Here is a 23529-nt window from a genome sequence, read left to right on the forward strand (position 1 = left end):
TTTATTTTAACTTATCTTCTTCTCATAAATCTTGTTTAATTTACTTCCAAAATATAATATAAAAAAAGGAAAATTCGAAGCATACGGGCCCATTGACCCAGCAAAAGCATCCACATGGCCCATTTAGAAACTGCCGGCCCATTCATTGATTTCCATTTAAAATCTCCTCATGTCACCACCGTTCTTCCGTTTCACTTTCACCCACAATTTCCACAACAACACACAACAAACTCAAACCCCATTATTCATTCGCTTCCAACAACCGCCACGCGCGAATGCACTCCGACCTTTATTGGGACGCCATACAGCGCGTCGGCATCATAGGACTCGGCGACCTCCGCTTCATCCACCGCCTCGGAAGCGGCGACACCGGCAGCGTGTACCTGGTGGAGCTCAAGGGCTCCGACGGGTGCGTCTTCGCTGCCAAGGTCATGGACAAGAACGATATTGTTGCTAAGAACAAACAGACAAGGGCATTCATTGAGAGAGAGGTTTTGCAAGTGCTTGACCACCCTTTTCTTCCCACGCTTTATGCAACAATCGACTCTCCAAGGTGGTCCTGCCTCCTCACCGAGTTTTGCCCCGGCGGCGACCTCCACGTCCTCCGCCAGCACCAACCGGATAAACGTTTCAGTGAGTCTGCGGTAAGGTACGTGATTCCTTTTTCTCTTTTTTGTGCTCAAACTAGTTTAACTTTATATGCATGTGAAGTTGTGAACATTTGTTCCACTATGGCTTATGGTTATGCTATTGGGACACGGACAGTTGGAGAAAAAAAGACATAATGTGTGTGTGATAGAAGTTTATCCTCTCATATTAAAAAACAAAAATCACATTGTCACGTAGGACAATTATAATATGTAAGACAATTATAATCATGAATCAATAGTTATGATTTAATAAATATTTTTTTTCTTTTTTTTATTATTATCGATTCATTTTATAATTGTCCATAATTATATCATGTATTTTTTAACGTGAGAAGATTCACTCCTGATTCTGGTGATCATGTAAGACTCACTTCATTTTGTTTGTCTGGTTTATAACTATTTGGGATTGTGTATCAAATGAATATGCATGCAGAATAATCAATATTTGTAACTCAATTGGTATTTCCTGTAATAACCACTAATGTAATTACCGAAAGGGAAATGATTAATATTCTAGAGATAGAATTAGAGACAGAGCATGTTTATTTGGCTTCTCTCACTGCGTGATGCAGTTTCACGATGGGAAAGTTCAATGTGTGGGCCATCTGTTTCAATTAATGTTTTTTTTTTTTAACTCTTCATAATTATTTTTTTGAGAGGATTAAGTTCCTGTGATATCCTTATAAACTGTGGCTCTTTGAACTGACTGTAAAATTAATTTCAAATATGAAATAAATCAAGAATTAAGATTTTATATAAAATAAATCAAGAATTAAAATTTTATATCTCTTCCCAAGTGAGCTTGCAACCGAGATTTTTCTCACCCAGGGTAATTAATGTCTCCTCTGGCTGCGTTTGATTGTGAGCCCAAGAAGGTTCTTGGTGTAACCGTCGTGCTTCAAATAATAATTCAACTCCACCCCCACTTAACCAAGAAGAATTATTAAAAAGCCAAAATAATATTATTAATAATAAGAAGAAGAATAAGCTTTTGAACATTTCTATATTGGCTTTCCGAATTTTGTAGAGCTTTCAATGTTTTTCGAAGAGGCGTTTCAATATTGACAAAATCTGCATTGGGAAACGAGTTCATGATACTATATATTACTACATAAAATAACGATTTGCTTGTGCCCGTTTTTAAACTACTTATGTAAAAAAGATATGCATAATTAAAAAAAGACATGCACAGTTAATTCTGGTAGATTTTAAAAAAATTAATGAAAAGAAAAAATATTAAAATTATTAAAAAGATGCGCATGAGTCATGACCAATTTAAAAGAATAAAAAATAAAAAACTGCTTTTATTATAGGGTTCGTTTTTTCTGCAATTACTTGTCTGCAGTAAGTCCAATACTAGGTCGTTTTGAAACAGAAATCATGATGTTTTTGTAATTTTAATTTATTTCAGGGTTATAATAGTCTTTATATTTATAATTTTTTAATATTTCAATACCAAAACGATGTCGTTTTGAAAAAATGCAGATAACTTATATGCAGTAACTGCATAAATATTTTTTCCTTTATTATATGAGTTTTAATTTTATCATATAATAGGAGATTTTGTTGTTGTTATAAACACATATTATGTGGGCTCCCATTTATTAAAAAATAAAAATATAAAAAGAAAATATTACACGAAAATTGAAATATTATGACAGGAAAAAACAATTCTTCTGCAACATGAGAAAATATTTTCTTTTATTATATCTATAGCTTTTTCTAGATTTTTTTTTCTTCAAAACCTACTTTTTTAAACTTCTAAAGAAACCACTAAATTATTTTTATTTTTCTTTTATAAAAACCCATCTAGTTATCATAATTTGTTTTCATAGACATGATTTTTAATTAAAAAATACTTTTGTTCTCTTAAAAAAGCTTAAACAAACGAGTCTCACACACTTTGAAGAAAATTACTTTGATTTCATAATATTGAAATGACAGGTTTGCGTTCTTAGTTGGAATTGCCATGTACGGTGCAATTTTAAAAACTTTTAGTCAATTGTATCAATTCCTTTCTTGTCCATATTTAGGGACACCGTTTTATTTTTTTATTTTTTTATTTAAAAAAAAATCTTTTAAGACTTTCCCCTCGGTCAAAATAAAATTATTCAGAAGTGGATCCTACATGGTTAATTATTGGAGAAATTGATGGTAATAAAATTATGGTGCTGATATATGTACCAAAAATAATATGATGTTGATAATGATAATTCTACTATTTTGTTTACTTTATGGTGCTACAACTACAAACGTGACTTTAGTTCGATTGCTATCTTTTGTAGTAATATTTGACTGTCTTTGATGTTATAGGTTCTATGCATCTGAAGTGGTGGTTGCCTTGGAGTACCTCCACATGATGGGGATAATATACCGTGATTTGAAGCCCGAAAATGTGCTCATCAGATCCGACGGTCATATAATGCTCACAGATTTTGATCTCTCACTAAAAGGTGACGACACGTCATCAACGGCTCAGATTGTCCTTGATCAAAATCCCCCCACCAATTACACTTATTCTAAAGAACATTCCAAGAACCAATGCGCATCCGCCATGTCATCATGCATCTTGCCCAATTGTATCGTGCCGTCTGTCTCATGCTTCCACACAAAACGCAGTCGTATAAAAAGATCATCTCGTTGTGGGTCCCTTGAGATCATAGCCGCCAATTAAAATCCGATCAATGTCGTTTGTTGGGACCCACGAGTACTTAGCACCAGAGGTAATTTCAGGTGAAGGCCACGGTAACGCCGTTGATTGGTGGACATTAGGTGTGCTCATGTTCGAACTGTTCTATGGGATCACACCCTTTAAAGGGCTTAACCATGAGCTAACACTGACCAACATAATGGCCCGTGCACTTGAGTTCCCTAAGGAGCCCATGGTCCCTGGACCAGCCAGGGATTTGATCACACAACTTTTGTTGAAGGACTCAACAATAAGACTAGGGTCTACAATGGGTGCTGTGGCAATAAAGCACCATCCATTTTTCAATGGGGTTAATTGGGCACTGTTGAGGTGTGCCACTCCACCGTACACCCCATCATCAAACATGTGCAAGGAGTTGGTAAGTGTCTCTAATTGCACAAACAATGCAATTGACTTCTATTAGAAGGATCATCATCACCATTACAATTGAATACGACTGGCACGGTTTTTATACGAGTTCAATTGAAACAAGTTTAATGACATTGCTAAAATTTAAATGGATTAAGTGTTTATTATTTTGAAGGATATGTAAAGTTGTGTCATTTTTTTTTTTTTGGTAATTAAAGTTGTGTCATTTGAAGTGAGACAAAGAAATAGATAAAAGAGGAGATAGAGTGGATAAAAAAATATAAAGGTGTGGGTCCCACCTTTTTGTGAAAGTGAAAGAATATAAGTTGTGTCATTTAAAAGGACAAACACTTTTTCAATTTTAATATAGTCATCTTTGTTGTTTTTTGTGATCGTCATTAATTTTGTGTCAGATACATCTGTCCGCTTAAAAAAGCAAAGAAAATGGTACATATACCGTAGGTACATATGGTATGCCGAAGAGGGAAATATTTAATATAGTCCAGGATCACTGAATTGTTTGGTGCTCCTTCTCACAACATTAATTTTTTCTTTTCTTTTTAATCCCTATTATTTTCCCTCTTTTTCAATTTTATTCTTCTATTTACACTAAGGGACCACCTAAAAAATAATGGTCCCGGTTCATCCTAAATAATCTCGCCAAAGAGGTGATTTTCGGGTAAATTTCTTTATTAATTTATTTTAGGAGGGGGAGCAAAAACAATTTTCTTCCTCACAAAGCATATATATATGAGAGATTTTTCTAACGTTCAGAAGCACAATACTATTTCATGGTCCTTTATTAAAAAAAGGAATTTTTCTTTCATTTATACCTTTTTTTTTTTTTAAATTTCATCTCACTCCATTTTTTTCCCTATTTTTAAAACGGGAGTAGAAGCTCCCAAAGCATGTTCAACTAGCTCATACATGAGATATATTTTTCTCCCTGCACACTTATAAAAAGTTCCTCCTGTTGCTTTTTAATTTTAATCCGATGGACTTTTTTGCTTCTACATAAATATTATAAGTTTCTCATGTATTAACAACGAGAAACTTATAACTAGATATATATATATATATATATATATATATATATATATATATATATATATATATATATACTATTCTGTCTATTTCTTTTTTATGTTTATTTTACTTATTATTCTCCAATTCTGTTATATCAGAATCTTACCAGAAATTTTTTTTTATAAAAATTAGTTGAGATTCTGATCTAATAGTATTGAAGAATAGTAAATATTAAAAAAATATAGATAGAGTAACTCATTATATATATATATATATATATATATATATTATATAGGCTTAACATCTCTCCAATAAGTATATTTCTCATATATATATATATATAAATATAGATAGAGTAACAGTAACAGGAGAAGTATATTTCTCATATATATATATATATATCGGTTTTATACCTCTCCAGTAACGTGAGAGGTTTCGAGATTCCGGAGAGAGAACAATTGGTTATATGTATAAAGAAACTAGAGTGTCGTGCCAGTTTGAGTATAGAGTGTCATGCCAGTTTGAGTATAATCTGCAACAAGAGGTTGAATAGCCACCTCAATCTGCTTAAACCAGTAAGAAAAATATAGGAAATTGAAATCAGAAAGTTGCAAGCAAATTAAATCAGCATGATCTGTATTCGCACGTTGTAGTCGTTTAGGGTATCTATCAACATATTCCAGCAGCTGAATGGTGCAGTAACAATGAAATCAAATGCAGCTAATAAACCTCAGAACTTCTTCATACAAGTGGTAATGAATATTTGTTTGTGCGAAAGACGGATGGGGATGCAATATGCTTTGACATAAATGAAACAAAATAAAGACAGAAATGACTCTTTATTTTATATATATATATAAACAGAAGAATATAGAAACACTATTCATTCTGAAGTTAAACATCCATAATAGAAGAAGACTACAATTATACCCTACTTTAAATGAAAGAATTTTTTTTCCAAGTCTCGTCAGTTGAAATCCTTAAGTCGCTTTTTGAGTGTGTCCATTGATTTCTTTTTAGAACTTTGCTTTGCATTTTTATTTCCAAGGCTTCCAAAGATCCCATCCGGAGAATCCTTGAATTTATCGCAAATAGTAGCCACCTTCTTATAATCCAATGCGTAGTAATTTTTCTCCCTTATAACAGGATTCATGAAGTTCTCGGGTTGACTACTTGACAAAAGATTAATTAATTGCCGTGCTTCTACCAAGCAGCTCTTAAAACTACCTTCCTTGTAAATTTCACCCAAGCCAGAAGAATAGAACCTCTCATTTGCAAAATTCTCTAACATTATAAGGTCATTGTTGATATTCATAACTGCATTTGCATTAAACCTTTTGACGCTATCACTAAGGAAAGCACCCACAATTGTATTGGAAATATGTTCAAGTGCACCAGTCCCAACTTTGTACATAGCATCCAAGGGTAAAATTTGTTGTGCCGTGGACATAAGAGAATCAAGGTAAAAGATCACTTCATTTATGTAGTCATTTCCATTCGGCTTTGCCTCCTCTGAAGTCCAAATAACACCTTCTGTAAGAGTCATATACTCATTTAATTTTGCGTTTACTAAACTCAGCAGAGTAATATAAACTGCATCCCTTGAAGTCTTGAGTAACACCTTTGCAGTTAAAGTAGCTTGATGCTTCTCAACTGTTCGGGCCGCGTTGCCACATTGTTGGGCTGCAAGTCGAAGGAAAAAATCACAAGCTCTTTCGAAAACAGATATGTTGGCAGCAATCTGCATGGCTTGAGACACGCTGATACTCCCACTATTGATCATATCAAGTAATGTTTCATTTAATACTTCAATCAGGAACTTGTCCAAATACTTCCTCACAACATCAAAGAAACTGGTACGTCCACCATAAGACAAGTAATCAACAGAGCCTTTGATGAAGGATCTCACAATGTGACAAGCATCGGGTACCATGGAGGAGAATGAAGCAACATACGGAAAAGCGGGCATAATATCTGTAGTTTGAAGATTAAATGACAGAACATTATTCTCATAATCAGTCTCCCTTTTTATCACCATCTGCTCATATGAGTCGTTGGCAAGAACATCGACAGTTTGTTTCCGACATTCTTCCAAAAGAAGCAGATGGTATTTGTCACGGTTGTTATCAAGCACATCAAGAAGTGGACCTATGTCATATCCATATTGTCTAAGAGTAGTACCGAGAAGAGTGACATAATCCTTAACCAAGAGAAGATGGGTGGCAGAGTTCATGTGAGAGAATTGCATGTCCAGCATTGATGTCATTTTAGCTAAAGCAGTCTCCCACATAGTTTCAACCTGATCAGGTACCAGGAGCCCCCCACAAGTCCTCAGGACCCTATCCTCCACTATGAAGTATCCAGCAATCTGAGCCAAAAATGTCTGATGTGTTTCAACAAAAGATTGAGCTGAAGACATCTCCAAGTCTGAATTCAGTTGTAACAATCTATTCTTATAGTAATATTCATGAAACTGCTCTAGGATCCCCATACAACTGTGAATATGACAAGCACGATAAAGAGGTGTGAGATCAAACTTCATGCTAGAATCTTCATCAGCATCTTCAACATCCAAATTATAAGCTCGATGCTCTGCTCCTGAACCATTTATCTCCTCAGCCTTTCTCTGCCTTTCTAGCATTTCCTCATCCCTCTGACGAACTGATGCAGCACGACTAATTGCTGTTTGCCCGATTTTTTTACAAGAACTCCGTATGTGGACCATCCATTCATTAACTTGACTGCATACTTTCTTCTGAATGTGCGATTTTATGGAAGGAATTCTTTTCTCTATCACCAATTTGAGAGCTCTAGCAGGAATATTCTGGATGTAGTTCTTCTCAAGTAAGTCCACAGTTTTCAATGCAGGATAAAACTCTCCTTCAGAAATGTGATTGTTGCACTTAACACAAAGCTCCAACACCTGTATACAGTTCTTTGACATTTTAATAGCTTCGGTCACATTCTTCTTGACAGAATAAGATTCAAGAAGCTCCTCAAGCTTGACAAGAAGGGTGCTTCCAACCTGCTGCAACTTAAAATTGTCACTTTGGAGCTCACTCTTGAGCTCTTCAGCATCAACTAACACCCCACGAAGTTCATCAACTGCGAGAATGAATTCCTCATAGTGTGTCTTGCACATCTCCTCAATTTCAGCTTCTTTTTTCTTCACCACATAATTCAGCTGGCGAAGGAGCCCCTCGGGGCGTTTCATTTCAAAGGCATGCCTGACAAGAGGACTAATATCATCACCATTAGCAACCAAAGTTGCTAGAACTAAGTCTTCTCCTTCATCACCATTCTCTACATCATCTCTCCTTTTCGTTTTAACATCCATTGTTACATGAATCCCTGGAATCTGGAAACATATTTCTTGTTACAAACCAAATACTAAACCAAGCATACCACAAATTGATTACTCTATAGATTAACAACCACAGTCCATAAAGTGCTATTACATTTTTATAACTCACTATTCAAAATTAACCCAATTCTTTAACATGACAAAAAAAATTAACAACAGTGGAATATCCCAAATGGACAATGAACAAAACCAAACAATACAATGATCGAAACATAGTAGCTAATCATAATTGACCACAAAAAAAAAAAAAAAAGAGCATGACAATAACATATTGAGGAAAAAAAATGCAAGAGAAAAGCTAAGAACAATCATCTTCTGTTTCATCATTGCTGTTAAAAGTGAAATTCTAATGACAGTCATGCACCTGACATATATATAATGCAAATGTTGACATAAACAAAAGGAACTAGCCATGTGGATTCACACTTAAAGACTGTAAATACAAATTGAAAGCTAAGCCTACAAACTTTAAAAGAAAAACCAAATAAAAGCTTTTAAGACAAGTGAATTGCAACAATTTATTTTGATCATCCCACAGATTCTCCGTACCACGTAAAATCTTCCACAAACTTTGATAGCACAATTGACAGAAACGAAGAATCTAAAAATTCTTAACAAACAAGGAAGGACCGGTCATCGTTAGTATTAGATATGAACTTCTACAAACAATAGCAGAGATTCGGAAGCATATCAAGAAAATTGTATCCTTCAATTGTCAGAGCACATCATCAGGAATAAAAGGTACAAAAGAGAGGTAGATAAGCCTAATAAACAACCATGGGAGCCGAACAATACAAAATTATGTAATAGTTGATAGAGAAGCCAATGGTTGATGAAAACCAAATGCATGCACACACACGCAGCTAGAAACACTTTGATTTACAAAACATTAGAACTGATAGAACCCTTTTCTATAACTTTCTACAAGTTCAAATTTCGTCTCCAAATTTCTCCTAAACATGCATTTCCTCTAGTTTTAAGGAATCGGATTCCTAATTTTCCAAAATCAAAATTTCCTGGGAATCATAGTTCACAAAACAACATCAATAATAAATCCAGATATTTTAAATCAGGAATTCAAATATTATTGCACAAACATCTAGAACAACGAATAAGAAAAATGAAAAAAAAAAATGGAAAATAATTGTGAATTAAAGAAAACAAAAGAGGACAGAACAGAACAGAACACAAGAAAAAACATAAAAAAAGGAAAGAAAAGTAAATGATGGGATAGAGGTGCACCTGAGACATGGTTATGGATAGATAATTTTGGTTAAAAACAAAACGAAGGTAGGGTTTGTAATTGTAACAGAACAGGTTCCAGCAGAGGGACATGATTTTTAACATGCAACCAATTTTACATTACACATCTGAAGCAAGAAGAAGCATATTTCTCAGTAAAGGGATGTTAATTTGATGTATACCATTAATTCCATCTTTACTGTTGAATGCTCGTCCTATTGAACAAAGATTTTTAACACATTTAATTTACCTTCAAGTGATATTTCTTCTGAAAGGATATATCCAAAGATCACCAGTGATAATGCCACATGGAATCCACCATAAATACCATAAACCCCAACAAAAAATTATAGATTGGAATTGCAGCTACAGTTGCTATCGCCACAAAAAGAAATGACTACACCTTCAACAAAAATGGCATGACAGATGCATGGTCCAGTCCAATGAGTATCTTCCCTCACGTTTTCTACGTTGCGCCCAAATAAAGAAAACAATAAAATGATGCCAAAAATTGGAGCTTTTTGTCGCTGATCACAAGGGTTTTTCGTATTCGTTCGTAAGGATAGATTTTTGGTACAAATTTTCTGTTGGTGATAATTCAGCGTAGGACGAAATTTCCGAACTAGAGATTGCTATTCCCACGGTTTTGGCGCAAAAAAATGAACTAAGAGCAAAGTGGGCCTATTCCGTTATAGTGAGTTGAGGTTTTATTATTATTTAATTATGTTACATTATTAAATAGGTTTAAGTATGATAACATAATTATTATTTATTTTTTTTGGTAAAAAATAACATAATTATTTAAAATGTGAAATTTATCACAATAACATATAATTAAATGGTAACATAATTTTTTTTTTACACCACTTGATCTAAATTGAATTTTTCTACTTTTAGTTATTTAAAAAAAAATTATGAAGTTTAACACTAAAATGAAAAGGAGTGCAATGACAAAAGAATAATTTTTTTCACCATTGCGTTTGTTTTAGAGTTTAATAATAAATAAATGTTTAATTTTTTTTAGTTAATTTAACTTCTGCTCATCATAGTGAGGAATGTACACACAGTAATATATTACTCTTGCATCATTTCTTTTATAAATGATTTTTCATTTTCCTTGTTTCTTTGTAAGATCTGAAAAATGTTATATTTACAAATTTTTTGTTTACAAATTTTTACAAACTACACTATGTCTGACCGGTCATACTTCAATCAAGAGTGTATGATCGGTCAAATTTAGTATAATTTGTAAAAAAAAATTTGTAGACGAATCATTCCCATGATTATTTGTCTTTATAGGGTACCGTAAATTATAATAGCTAAATTGTCGCCAATATAACTGTTAATGTGATATTTATCAAAGGTTCAATCTTTAGCAAGTTACTTTTCCTGTTTCCCTATCTGAATATTTGCACCTCAACTAACTTTGAAAAGATACAAAGCCTAGCAGTTAGCCTAATGAATAAGGAGATAAGCTCACATCTTAACTACCTTGGTTCAAACTTTGGTCAAGAGACTTATCTCGAAATGCATTAAGCAAATGTAGGAGGTGTGCCCTTAAACATTTGAACGAAAAATCTAGTTTTAGTTGACACAAAAACTAGCCCGTGAATATTTTTAATCAGCGTTTTACTGGCCCATATGAATATACAATTTCGAGTATAAAATTTAGTAGAGAGAGAAGGTGGATAACAAGTTAGAGAGAAGGAAGAAAATGAGTGGGAACAAGGACAAATTTATTAATAAAAGCACATTAATACAGAATCACAACTGTTAAAGATAGTAAGTAATACACGGCAGACTTCAGTGTAGCTTAGTTGCCAATTATACAATACTAAATACATCATATGACGTTCTATAGTTATTGCAAATTTATCAAATAGTATTTGAATCACAGAGCTACTTCTCCCACATAGAAATAGAGCCAAATGTTTTAGGCAACAGTGAATGTGCTTTAGTCTCAGCTGGACCCTTCAGCTTCCCAGAAAGTAGTCTTCTTCCCAGTTTTGGAAACAGTCTGCAGAACTGTGTCTGGCTGGACATTTCCTTTCACTACCACCTTCTGTTCCTTCAAATCAATGTCATATGATTCCACACCTGTAAATCACATATCTATTTATCATTCTACAATATTGCAAGAGGAACTTCGGTTGGTTGGTATACTGCCACTGCAGTGAGTTCAATCAATATTAAGATTCTGTCTCTCAGCGTGTTTACTTCTGTTATATTCTTTTACCAAGGGAACCCAAACCATAGAAAGAAACTTGGATTATTTCTTTATATATAGTAAGAGGAAAAATTCATACTACAATTGAAGATATAAGAAGGGAAGAAGGGGCAATTGGAGCTTTCCTTTTGATAGAAGAAACACAGTATATGCTTTGGTTAACTATACTCAAACATTGGACAAGAGAAGCTCCCATCCCAATCGGTGGCAGATTAATATCATCATGATTGGAAAGGGAGGATATCAGAACTAAATCAGTAAAGGTCAGACTATATGCTAGAGAAAGTGTTGGTTTAGCATATTTAAATGACCTTCTCATTAATACCAAAAAAAAAAGAAATGACCTTCTAATCGCTTTGTGGCATGTTCAAACATTTTCAAAAATTAATAAAAGGATTAATGAAGATAAGAAACGTAACACATACAGAAATGTACATGCTATGAAGAGAAATGAATACAAAGTGGAGAATTAAGAGAGAAAAGCATTAACAAGAACTTTGAGCTATATAACATTAAAATGACCTCAAAATGTTCCACTAACTTAACTGATGTAAGGGCATATGTCACAGAAGACACAGCTTTAAAGCAGATTACAAAGGAAAGGGAAGGAAATAACGTTTGGGAAGGAGGCTTCAGAATTAAAGAAACAGTTGACACCCATTGGAAACCAAATTTTTTTGAGAATTAGGATGTCAAGCTGAGAACGTATCTTGATTGATTGAAATTGACAAAAAGAATAGAACTGCAAACTAAAGTGGCTAGTGTAAGATAACAACCATATTCTTGTTGATATTGGATAGCAGAGAAAGTTTGCATTAGTAAGTTAATTTTAAAATGATGCTGAATACAATATAATGGCAACTTAAATCCAAGAGACTAAATATACCATCCAATTTTCCCAGAACTCTCTTCACTGCTCCAACACATCCTTCACAAGACATACCAACTTTGAGGACAACAGTCTGCAATCATAATGCAAAAATTTCAGATTAAAGGGGAGAAAAAAGAAAAAAAATATCATAAGAATAAATATCATCTTTCAGATTAATCCCCAAGACTGAAATTTTTAATCTGGAATTTAAGAAATACTGGAATCAGTTTAAAAAGAGAAAGAGGAGGAAAATCAGGAGGATGAGAGCAAAGCAGGGAATCAGACAAACATATAATAAATAGACTATCATTTCAATGAGTACGGCAAAAGAACAATCATCTTCTGTTTCATCATTGCTGTTAAAAGTGACAGTCATGCATCTGACATATATATAAAATGCAAATGTTGACATAAACAAAAGGAACTAGCCATGTGGATTCACACTTAAAGACTGTAAATACAAATTGAAAGCTAAGCCTACAAACTTTAAAAGAAAAACCAAATAAAAGCTTTTAAAACAAGTGAATTGCAACAATTTATTTTGATCATCCCACAGATTCTCCGTACCACGTAAAATCTTCCACAAACTTTGATAGCACAATTGACAGAAACGAAGAATCTAAAAATTCTTAACAAACAAGGAAGGACAGGTCATCGTTAGTATTCGATATGAACTTCTACAAACAATAGCAGAGATTCGAAAGCATATAAAGAAAATTATATCGTTCAATTGTCAGAGCACATCATCAGGAATAAAAGGTACAAAAGAGAGGTAGATATGCCTAATAAACAACCATGGGAGCTGAACAATACAAAATTCTGTAATAGTTGATAGAGAAGCCAATGGTTGATGAAAATCAAATGCATGCACAACACACACGCAGCTAGAAACACTTTGATTTACAAAACATTAGAACTGATAGAACCCTTTTCTATAACTTTTCTACAAGTTCAAATTTCGTCTCCAAATTTCTCCTAAACATGTATTTCCTCTAGTTTTAAGGAATCGGATTCCTAATTTTCCAAAATCAAAATTTCCTGGGAATCATAGTTCACAAAACAACATCAATAATAAATCCAGATATTTTAACTCAGGAATTCGAATATTATAGCACAAACATCTAGAACAACGAATAAGAAAAATGAAAAAAAAATGGAAAATAATTGTGAATTAAAGAAAACAAAAGAGGACAGAACAGAACACAAGAAAAAACCTAAAAGAAGAAAGAAAAGTAAATGATGGGATAGAGGTGCACCTGAGACATGGTTATGGATAGATAGATGAGAAATGAAGAAACAAAGTCAACAACAAAGGAATGGGCGCAGAAATGATATATGATGGAGATTACGTTTGAGGAAGGTGTCGTCTTTATAGGCAAAAAATAAGTTAAAAGGTGAAAAGTCGAAAAACGACAACGTTGGGTGGCCAAGGTTGACCATAGCCAGCGTGAAAACAACGCGCTCCTATGCAATTACGTCTTCCTTTTTCGGTTGACGAACAACCTACTGATAACCGTATGATAACAGAAATTAGGTAAATTAGCTTCGATTACTGATTGTTGATCCTCTGTAACAATTGGTGTACTTTTTTTTTTTTATCTTTTCTTAATAATTTTATTTTTAAATTTGAATCGTTCACATTTTAAAAAGAATTATTGAAAAAATGTCATTATATATTATTTAAATAGGGAATATATTTATAAATTTTTTTGTTTACAAACTATACTATCTTCTACTGGGAGAACACTATGTCACACTATCTTCTTTCGGGATACATAGTATAATTTGCAAAAATTTGTAAACAGATTCATTCCCATTTAAATAACAATTGAAATAATATTATTTGATATTGACATTTTCAAAACGCCTTAATTAAAGTAATTGAGTTTATTAATGTTTATCTGGCTAAAAGAAAATCAAAATTTAATACCTAAGTTGATGGAAATCCGAGTTTTCTTCAGGTTAAATAAATCTTCCCAACTTTCATATATTCATAAGATGTGTAGAACCAAAAAAAGAAAGAGAGAGAGCAAACACTAAACAATGCATATTATATATAACATTTAAGTTAAAAATTAACGCGAATAATTTCATTTTTTTAAAAGATACCATGAATTATCTTTATTTAAATGTTTTTGTTGATTAATTAATTCTCACTTTAATATTTTTAAAAACTATATTTATACAAATTGTGGAAACTAAATTAATAATTATCACCACATTATCATTTCAAATATAAAATAAGGGTGTGATGTTTGTCATTTTAAATGACATAATGTCATTTTAGGAGAGAGATAAACACAATGAATGAAAATCATGGGAGACAGAAAGTAGGTGATTTTTTTTAATTTAAATTTTAAATAAAAAAATTATTTTGTATCTATCTCTCTTAAAATGACATAACTTTATGTCATTTAAAATGACTAACACTTTTCCCATAAAATAATGATACAAAAAATAGAAATAATTATCGATAAAGTTGCTTATATTTTCCATCTATTATTATAATTTTTTTATCATTGGGTTAATTTTAAATCAATATGCTTCGGTTGCGGCTGATTGAATGATATTAATTTAACTTTGTGAAGAAATGGTAATGAGAGACATTAAGTATAACGGGTGGTAAATATAATCGACCTCAAAATAATGTATATTATTTATTAGTTTAATCTATCTAGTTTGTATAAATTAAATATAAACATAAATAAATTTCAACTCTATTGTGTAACGCATTTGGGCATTGATTGCGTCTCCATACATTATTTACTTCTTTAACAACTCCTTTGTTTTATTCTTTTGTTCGATTGGATACTAAACAAGTCAGAGAAAGAGAAAATTAATCCTTTCATTATCAGAGGATATCACAAATTTTACGGAATTCTAATAATGTAAAGATTTTTCAATAAAAACATACTATAAACATAAATCAAATTCAATTTACCAAAAAAAACAACAACATAAATCAATAGTAAAAACTGTTTCGATGTATTTGAATGTGTTTTTTTTAAAAAAAAAAAAAAAAACTGTTTTGATGATAAATTTTGAAGACTGATTTTGAGAGTAAAAAAATAATAAAACTTGTTTGAATTATTGTAAAGTTTTCTCTCATTAACCTTTTATTATAGTTTATAATTTGAACCAATTTACTTCATCAATTAATTGTTCGCTTTTGATTTTTTTTTCTTGCCCCGAAAAAAATTTGTACTTCGCTCGTCCTGTGTATGTTATAGTAGATATAAATTATTTACTTAACCGTAACTTGCTAAAATTATGGTTATATGTTTTTAAATTAATGTAAAAATATTATTTAGTGCTTTAATTTGGTCAATCTAATATTTTACTTTTATCGAGCCTAATATATTATTTGTATAGACAAATTTAAAATTTTATTATTTTATTATATAATTCATTTTGTTTGAAAGCCTTATGGACTAGTTTTTAAAAAATGTTTCGTTTACCAAAAAAAATGAAATAAAAATGTTTCATTGTTTTTATAAGTAGGATCGATCCTATTAAAAAAGGAACTTTGTCAAAGTTGTAGTATTTTGTTTAAAGAAAAATTATTACATATTTTATGTTTTTAAGACCCTACTTGACTATTCTGAGTTATTGTAACAAGCTATAGATGGCTTTTATTTTTAAAAATCATGTTTTATATTCGTTTTGCAAGTTAACAAATATTTTCAAACTCTTTAGATATTTGGAGGATAGTAATTAAGAGGTTTCGAGGCTTACATGTTTTGGGTGGGCCTATAGGCCTGTTAAACGACCAAGATTGGGCATACATCAAGATGAACAATTACACAGCAACCTTTTAAAATCAACAGAGAGTCATTCTATGGAACAAAATCGGACGAGAAAATTTTGTTTATGTCTATACATTACTGATGTTGCTCTCGATTTTTTTTTTTTTTAAATATATTAAAAAATAAAAGAATATAAACAATAAGAGAAAAGAAAACTATTCACGTATATCAAGCTTTGTTTCAAGCTATTTCACGTGAAATTTAATCTCTTAGAAAAAAAATGACTCGTGGTCTCCCTGAAATTCAAAATAGACCTATGTTATTCTTTTTGAGCGATTAACATGAGTCTTATTTGAATTTTTGATGATCACCATTTCGACTAATTGTGTCTATTTTAAATTTAAGAGGACACAAGTCGACTTTTTTTTTTCTTCTAAAGAATTAAAATGGGCCTTGTGACTTTTATTGAGAAACTCTTCAAACTATTTGAAACAAAATTTTTGTGTGTCCACAATTGTACACATAGGCAACCATGTAGGTCTGCCAATGAACAAAGTAGACATAATCAGAAGATTTTATATATAGATTATATTACTCTCATGCAATAATGAGATATGTTGTCTCATGTTATAGATACAATCAGTTGATGAGTTCCATTATTTATTAAAAAATAAAAAAGAAAGACACAAGAATCAATAAGTCTATAAAAAGTTTTATTACTCTCATGTAGTATAACAAGGTTGGAGAGAGAAGATTGGGGAGAGAAATATAACAAGAGTAATAGAACCCTTTAATTTATATATCTATAAGTTTGGGGAGAGAAGATTGCAACATCTTGTAGACTTCATTCCAACCATTTTGAGAAGGGTGAACTGAGTCCCAAAAGAATGAAAGCTCCGGTTTCTCACATAGAGTATATTTCTTTTCTCCTTTCTCATCCACACTCCCACAATGAAATCCCTCACTCACTCCCACACAACAAGGTTGCAACGGATTCGTCACTGTTGAGTTTTCTGCATAATATGCACAAAATGAAAGTCGTCATCAATAGACTTACTTTTTTATTATTATAAAAATATCATTTTATACATATAATAATAAAAAAATTAAAATTAAAATTCCTCGAATGAGGATTCACCCTACATTATTTGGATCACTACTAATGCTATTATGATGATTAGAAATGAAGATACATATAAAATTAGACATGATGTAGTTCAAAATTACAAAAAACTCGCACACAAATATTGTTGAAATTAAATTTCGTATCGTTTTGTTGAAAACCCCTTTGGAAAAATAAACATATTTAGTTATGCTTTGGTCTTCAACAATTTTACCAATGAAATGAAAGTATAGTTAGTGATTAGTGAAAGAAGAAAGAGAAGTAAATTACCAGCACGCTTTTTCTGCATTGTTGCAATTGTGGAGAGGAAAGAGTTGTAAAGGTCCAGTGTCACGAAAACCGGTTTTCTCATTTTGTTGTTCAGATCTTGCACGGTTTGGAGCAGCAATTGGCTGTGATTTTGGGAGACCAAGTTGAAATTCTCAATGCACTTGTCATACGAAGATGTCGCAGTTAACATAGGCATACACCCTACAGGTTCTAATAACCCAACTGCTATTTTATTTACTCCAAAGCTGTGGATGCGTTTCAGATTTAGGGACATCTGCTTGATAAGCGATGCACTGAAAGCTGGGATATCCTGCCAATAATTAACAACAACCAAAAAGTTATTGACATTTGTGTTACTATTTTATTGCCAATAAGGATAGTTAATTACATTTTGTAGATTATTATGCACTTAATTTTATCGACTAAATAGTTTTATTTTTGAAACACTATTTATTATCTTTTCTTAAGTTTGTCTCAGTTGCCAATTTTAAGTATAAGAACAAGATTGATACACTACTTGTCAATTGACTTTAGTTCAACAATTTCGTTACTAAATAAGTTCAATTTTTTTTTTTTGGTCTCAAAATCAGTTGTGTCTTTGTAATTGAGCTAAGCTTCTTTTTTTATCAGTGAAAAAACTTATTTATTTTTTTAATATATCCACCAGATTATCGATTACAAGGCTAATACAGTTCAAATACTGTCACATCAATTATAAGAGATGGCTCTTCCAAGATCATTTTTTTTCATTTCCAAAATAACACTTAAACTCGAGACCTCTAATTAAGGGAAATAAACTCATTACTACTTAAACTAATGATTATCGATAAAAAAAACTCACTTTTTTAATTATAAGAATTTTGAAAAAAAAAACTTTAAGATATCTTTTTAAAAGCAGTAACATAAAAAAAAACAGACCTGTTGTTTTTTTAAACTAAAAAAAGTAATTCCTTAAAAGAAATTTCAAAAAATAAACTATATCAAGAATTTTTTTTAAAATTTTAATATAAAACTTATCTAATCTCATACATATCTCATTAACTGAAGGATTTAGAAGGAGCAAGCAAGCCTATGTAGAGTTAGGAATTGCTGGACTTAACTTTAAGAGGCATATAACGAAGGTTTCTCTTTTGGTGGATTTGAAAGAATAGGGGCTTTGAGAAATTCGGACAAGTAATAAAATATTCTTTTTCTAACATAGTCGGAATCAGACAACTAACTAGTGCAAAGGATCACCAAACCATGAAAAAACATAAACATAATTAGTTTAACTACTCACCTGCGTGCTCCCATTTTTAAGTATAAATGTACCATAGTCGTTACCAGCTGCGTTCACAAGAGCAATTGATGATTCAAGGTCGTGTTTGGTGTAGACTTTTTGTTCGATTAGCTTCTCAAATAAGTCGATTTGGACAGTCATGTTTGGTCCATCAATCAAAGTATCGAAAATACCTGTCCCTCCATAAGCAAAGTTCATACCGTATTTTACTTCCGACGAATTTCGAAATGCATATGGTGTGGGAGATTCAATTTTCAGAAAGGAAGCTGCATGTAGCACCATATCAGTCAAAATAAGCTATTAATAAATTAAAATTAAATGCATTTTTCTTCTGGAGTATACTATTGGGCCCATTCAGGTCCAATGTGCATACTGCAAAACTATCACAAATATATATGTTCACAAATATATATATATATATATATATATATATATATATATATATATAAATAAAGCGATTTATTCTTCTTATGTTATATAAGAAAAAATTTATTTCCTACTCGTACAAATTTAATATGGGTTTCACTTTTTTTTCCCTCTTCCCCTTAAAGTAGATCCTATCTATATAAATGAATCTGTAAGAGATAATAGTTATCTCCTACTACATGAGAAAACTATTACCTATATATAAAATAAGGAGCATCTAATCTCATGTTGTAGGACTCATGTCATAGACCCAACACATGGTGAGTCCCAACATGTGTTAAAAAATAAATAAATAAAAAGCTTAACGATGTATCTATAATATAAGATAACTCTCTCCTATTAAATGAGAGAATAATTTCCTTTTAAAATATAAAAGTATGTAAGTCTCATGTTACCTTATATACTAGGAGATAAAATATTACCTTATATACTAGGAGATAAAATAAAAAAATTTAATCCCTTCTGACTAATATTCTCTTATCTCTCTATCCTGGTTTTTTTTTTTTTGGTAACAACTATCCTGGTTTTTATTTCCACTTGTATTTGAGTGCTTTAAATTCAAAAAAATTTAGTCATATAAGTGATCGGATACAAGTAATGGCGAAGTCAAGAATTTTTATAATAGGGGAGACAAAAATAAAATTATAAATATTATTAAGATTAATAAAAGATATTAATTATTATAAATATTTTTTAAGAATAGACTAACTATTAGTATTAACAGTTTATTATTTTTAAAAAAAATTATTTTACACATAAAATAATATAAAAAATAAAATTTAGGAAGGGGTAGTCGCCGATGCTAGCCCCTCCCTTGGTTCACCTCTCAAAACAAATGAATCAATAATTAAGAATAAAGATATATGTATTAAAAAAAAGAATAAAGATAAAACTTCTTACTCTTATTCATAAAAATTAAGGTAAAAATATTTGTGTAGTTATTGCAAATAAGTTATCTGTATTTATTTCCAAAACGACGTCGTTTTGGTATTAAAATCTTAAAAAATTATAAATATAAAGACTATTATAACCCTGAAATAAATTAAAATTATAAAAACACTATGAATTCCGTCCCAAAACGACGTCGTATTGAGTAATAAATTAAAATTATAAAAACACTATGATTTTCGTCCTAAAATGACGTGGTATTAGGTTTATTACAGATAACTTATCTACGGTAACTCCAGAAAAAAGCAACTCAAAAATCTATTCCCACTTTTTCGTGTTCATTAAAAATGTATTCCCCTAAACAATACTAATCCAAGTAATTTGATTAAATTTATGTCACGGCAAAAATGGATAACCAAACAACGTTAATACTGTTTAAACCCAACAGAGGCACGCTGTCGGAAAAAAGGATAAGTGTTATTTAGAATTGTAAAAAAAAAAGAGTTTAAGAAAATTACCAACGTAATCGGTGAGAACACGACCGTCGGAGAACCTTCCAGCAGGTTTACCAGGAAAAGTGATTCCACAGGGAGGCTTATACGATTCTGAGTTCACGAGATTCCCGGTGTCAACGTACGAATCCCCAAACACAAACAGTTTCACAGAGTTGTTGCTCTTATTATATACCCCATATGACTTATTTGCCCCTTCCACTTCTGCTTCAACATTTGCATATATAACTATATATTTATATACCAACCAATAAAATGAAAACCAAAGGCATTTAATTTAATTGTGATGTTAGCTCAGAACGTGTACGTACCTGTTAAAACGAAGAGGAGAAGAATCAAAGGGAGAAGAGTGATTGCGAATGGAGTTTGCTTCACCATTGATGCTGTCAAAGAATTTTAGATAATTAACCTTCCGAATATGTTGGGGTGATGACAATGGCATAGTAAGTATAAATACTATAAGAAAGGTAACACAGTTGGCATACCTGTGCATGTATCTAGAAAAGCATGAGGGCCCAAACACCAATCAGATTACGCCAACTCTCTATTTTTGGTTGGTGCGGAAGAAACGACCAAGGCACTTTTGTTTTATTTAATAAACTATGGATATTTTTTACAGAAATATTTGTTATGGTCCAGAACCACCCAATGATCTGGTGCTCTCTCTCACATCATCAATTTTTCTTTCCCTTTTTATCCCTACTATTTTTTTTCTTTTTCAATTTTACCCTTCCATTTACACTAAGGGACCACCTAAAAAATGGTGGTCCCGGACCACAATAAATAATCTCATCTTTTACAGAGAAGGTAATCCTCTTCGGGATAGGTCCCGAATTAATACCATATCTGCTCATCCATATCTAGAATTAAAGATGATACTATATAGGATCGAACAATCGGGATAGGTATATAATTAATACCATACCAACTCATCCATATTCAGAATTAAAGATGATACTATATAAGATCGAACAATTGGGATAAGTATATAATTAATACCATACTTGCTTATTCATATTCAGAATTAAAGATGATACTATATAGGATCGAACAATCGGGATAAGTAAAGAATTAATATTATACCTGCTTATCCATATTCAAAATTAAAGATGATACTATATAGGATCGAACAATCAGGGTAGGTATAGAATTAATACCATACCTGCTCATCCATATCCAGAATTAAAGATGATACTATATAGGATCGATCAAATACTCTCATCCATACATGTTCAGCTCTCATTCACTAACTGAACTATTATACCCATAAGTCACTTTAAGTATACGTATTTATACCCATAATTCATCACATGCGTTACAATGGAGGGTCATTAATTTTGCGATTTAACGTGAGCGTTCAATCGATTTTAATAGAAATTGTATGAAATCCATTTGACCAAGTTATAAAATATTAATATATATTAATTTAAGGCACTGTAAGTCTATGTATTTATACCCATAAGTCAACACATGCGTTACAATGGAGGGTCATGAATTTTGCGATTTACTGTGAGCGGTCAATCGATTTTAATAGAAATTGTACGAAATCAATTTTGACCAAGTTATAAAAATAATAATATGCATTAATTTAAAATAAATTATTGTTATTTCCTTCCAAGTAATCAGTGTACAAATTGGTTGGCTAAATATGCCTTCTAATATTCAGATAGCTTCACCATCTTTTGTGAAGCTCCTTCAGAGCTTCGAGCTAAGTTCTTTTAGTTTCTGATTTTCCTAGGTCTTAGCTTTTATCTTTGTTCTTGTCATTGGCCGGGCTTCAGCCTTTTTATGTACTCAACAAAAATTATCTCATTAAATTTGTTATTGTATTTTTTTTCTTAAATATTTTCTTTCTTTCTTTTGTACGCCTCCAATAAAAATGACATGAAATATAAAATTTACTATTTAAAGTCAATACACAATAAATATATATATATATATATATATATATATGCATGTAAAAAAAATCATATAAGTCACTATTAAAAGTTTAATGAATAACTTAATATTTAAAAGATATAAATCACATAATTATATAAGACATAAGTCCAAAATACAAAAAGAGAAATTTGAGTTTAAAAAAATTCAAAACAGGTTTTAAAAATAAAAAATAAAAAATTGAGTTTAAGTAAAAACGTAAAAACTTGCGTTTCTGCCGTTTTTATGTTTCTACAAAGCGTTTTTACTAAGGATCATTTTTATTTGTTTTAACACATTTTTACACTGCATTTCCACCGTTTTTACGTTTTTACACTAGTTTTTGAAAACAACGACTATATAATCAAGTGAATTATTTTACTCTTCTTAGGAACTATTTGTTAATGTGTATTTTTTAGATACTAGTATCTTCATGAGTTATATTAAAATTTATTTGTTGTGAATTATCATTTATAAATTTCAAATTTTTATTGTGTGTGTAATGATTCCTACCTTTGAATTTTAGGGTATAATGATAATTCGCCCTTAGGAAGTTGCTATAGTGACTTTATATATATATATATATATATATATATATATATATATATATATATATATATATATATTTGGTTGAATTGATACCTTTGATGAATTGTATAGTATTTATTAGTTGTTAATTTTTATGATAAATATTTAATTTATACAAAATGAGAAACTCTTTAATCTTATTTTATATCATTAAATTTATATCATATTAAATATTAAAGATATTGTTACATCTCATTTTTTATATGTTATAACACAATAGTACATATTACCAGTGTTGTAAAAATTGGCGAATTGGACTGGTTTGAGTTAAGCATCAGACCAATAATGCATCGGATCCGGATAAATCCGGTGACTCGGTCGAGTCATGTATTTTTATAAAAA

The 23529-nt window shown here is 31.2% G+C and overlaps 3 protein-coding genes and 1 pseudogene across 3 annotated transcripts; 1 reads left to right on the plus strand and 3 right to left on the minus strand.

The window, feature by feature from the left end:
* The first annotated feature begins 173 nt into the window (after positions 1–173).
* On the plus strand, positions 174–3763 carry LOC133316400 (serine/threonine-protein kinase D6PKL2-like; annotated as a pseudogene).
* Positions 3764–5701: 1938 nt separating this feature from the next.
* On the minus strand, positions 5702–9676 carry LOC133316547 (exocyst complex component SEC15A-like). The gene is made up of 2 exons (XM_061518310.1): positions 9591–9676; positions 5702–8092 (listed from the first exon to the last, which is right to left on the minus strand). The coding sequence occupies exon 2, from the start codon at positions 8069–8071 to the stop codon at positions 5702–5704; it is 2370 nt and encodes a 789-aa protein (XP_061374294.1). The 5' UTR covers positions 8072–8092; positions 9591–9676.
* Positions 9677–11055: 1379 nt separating this feature from the next.
* Positions 11056–13819, minus strand: LOC133316466 (copper transport protein ATX1). Its single transcript, XM_061518226.1, has 3 exons — positions 13695–13819; positions 12454–12529; positions 11056–11437 (listed from the first exon to the last, which is right to left on the minus strand). The coding sequence occupies exons 1-3, from the start codon at positions 13701–13703 to the stop codon at positions 11301–11303; spliced, it is 222 nt and encodes a 73-aa protein (XP_061374210.1). The 5' UTR covers positions 13704–13819; the 3' UTR covers positions 11056–11300.
* Positions 13820–16979: 3160 nt separating this feature from the next.
* LOC133316408 (GDSL esterase/lipase At5g03610-like) lies at positions 16980–21060 on the minus strand. The gene is made up of 5 exons (XM_061518157.1): positions 20994–21060; positions 20689–20910; positions 18857–19122; positions 17578–17887; positions 16980–17197 (listed from the first exon to the last, which is right to left on the minus strand). The coding sequence occupies exons 1-5, from the start codon at positions 21058–21060 to the stop codon at positions 16980–16982; spliced, it is 1083 nt and encodes a 360-aa protein (XP_061374141.1).
* Positions 21061–23529: the final 2469 nt, after the last annotated feature.

Source organism: Gastrolobium bilobum, unplaced genomic scaffold (genome assembly GCF_033153095.1).
Source record: "Gastrolobium bilobum isolate Gb01-03AN ecotype WA unplaced genomic scaffold, APGP_CSIRO_Gbil_v1 utg11244, whole genome shotgun sequence".
Lineage (NCBI taxonomy): Eukaryota > Viridiplantae > Streptophyta > Magnoliopsida > Fabales > Fabaceae > Gastrolobium > Gastrolobium bilobum.

Coding starts and splice junctions, on each gene's coding strand:
- LOC133316547 (XM_061518310.1), bottom strand. CDS start 8,071: ATGGATGTTAAAACGAAAAGGAGAGATGATGTAGAGAATGGTGATGAA.
- LOC133316466 (XM_061518226.1), bottom strand. Junction 11,438..12,453: donor AGTTCTGGGAAAATTGGATG/GTATATTTAGTC, acceptor TGTGATTTACAG/GTGTGGAATCATATGACATT.
- LOC133316408 (XM_061518157.1), bottom strand. CDS start 21,060: ATGGTGAAGCAAACTCCATTCGCAATCACTCTTCTCCCTTTGATTCTT. Junction 19,123..20,688: donor TGTTCTCACCGATTACGTTG/GTAATTTTCTTA, acceptor TGCTACATGCAG/CTTCCTTTCTGAAAATTGAA. Junction 17,888..18,856: donor TTAAAAATGGGAGCACGCAG/GTGAGTAGTTAA, acceptor AATTATTGGCAG/GATATCCCAGCTTTCAGTGC.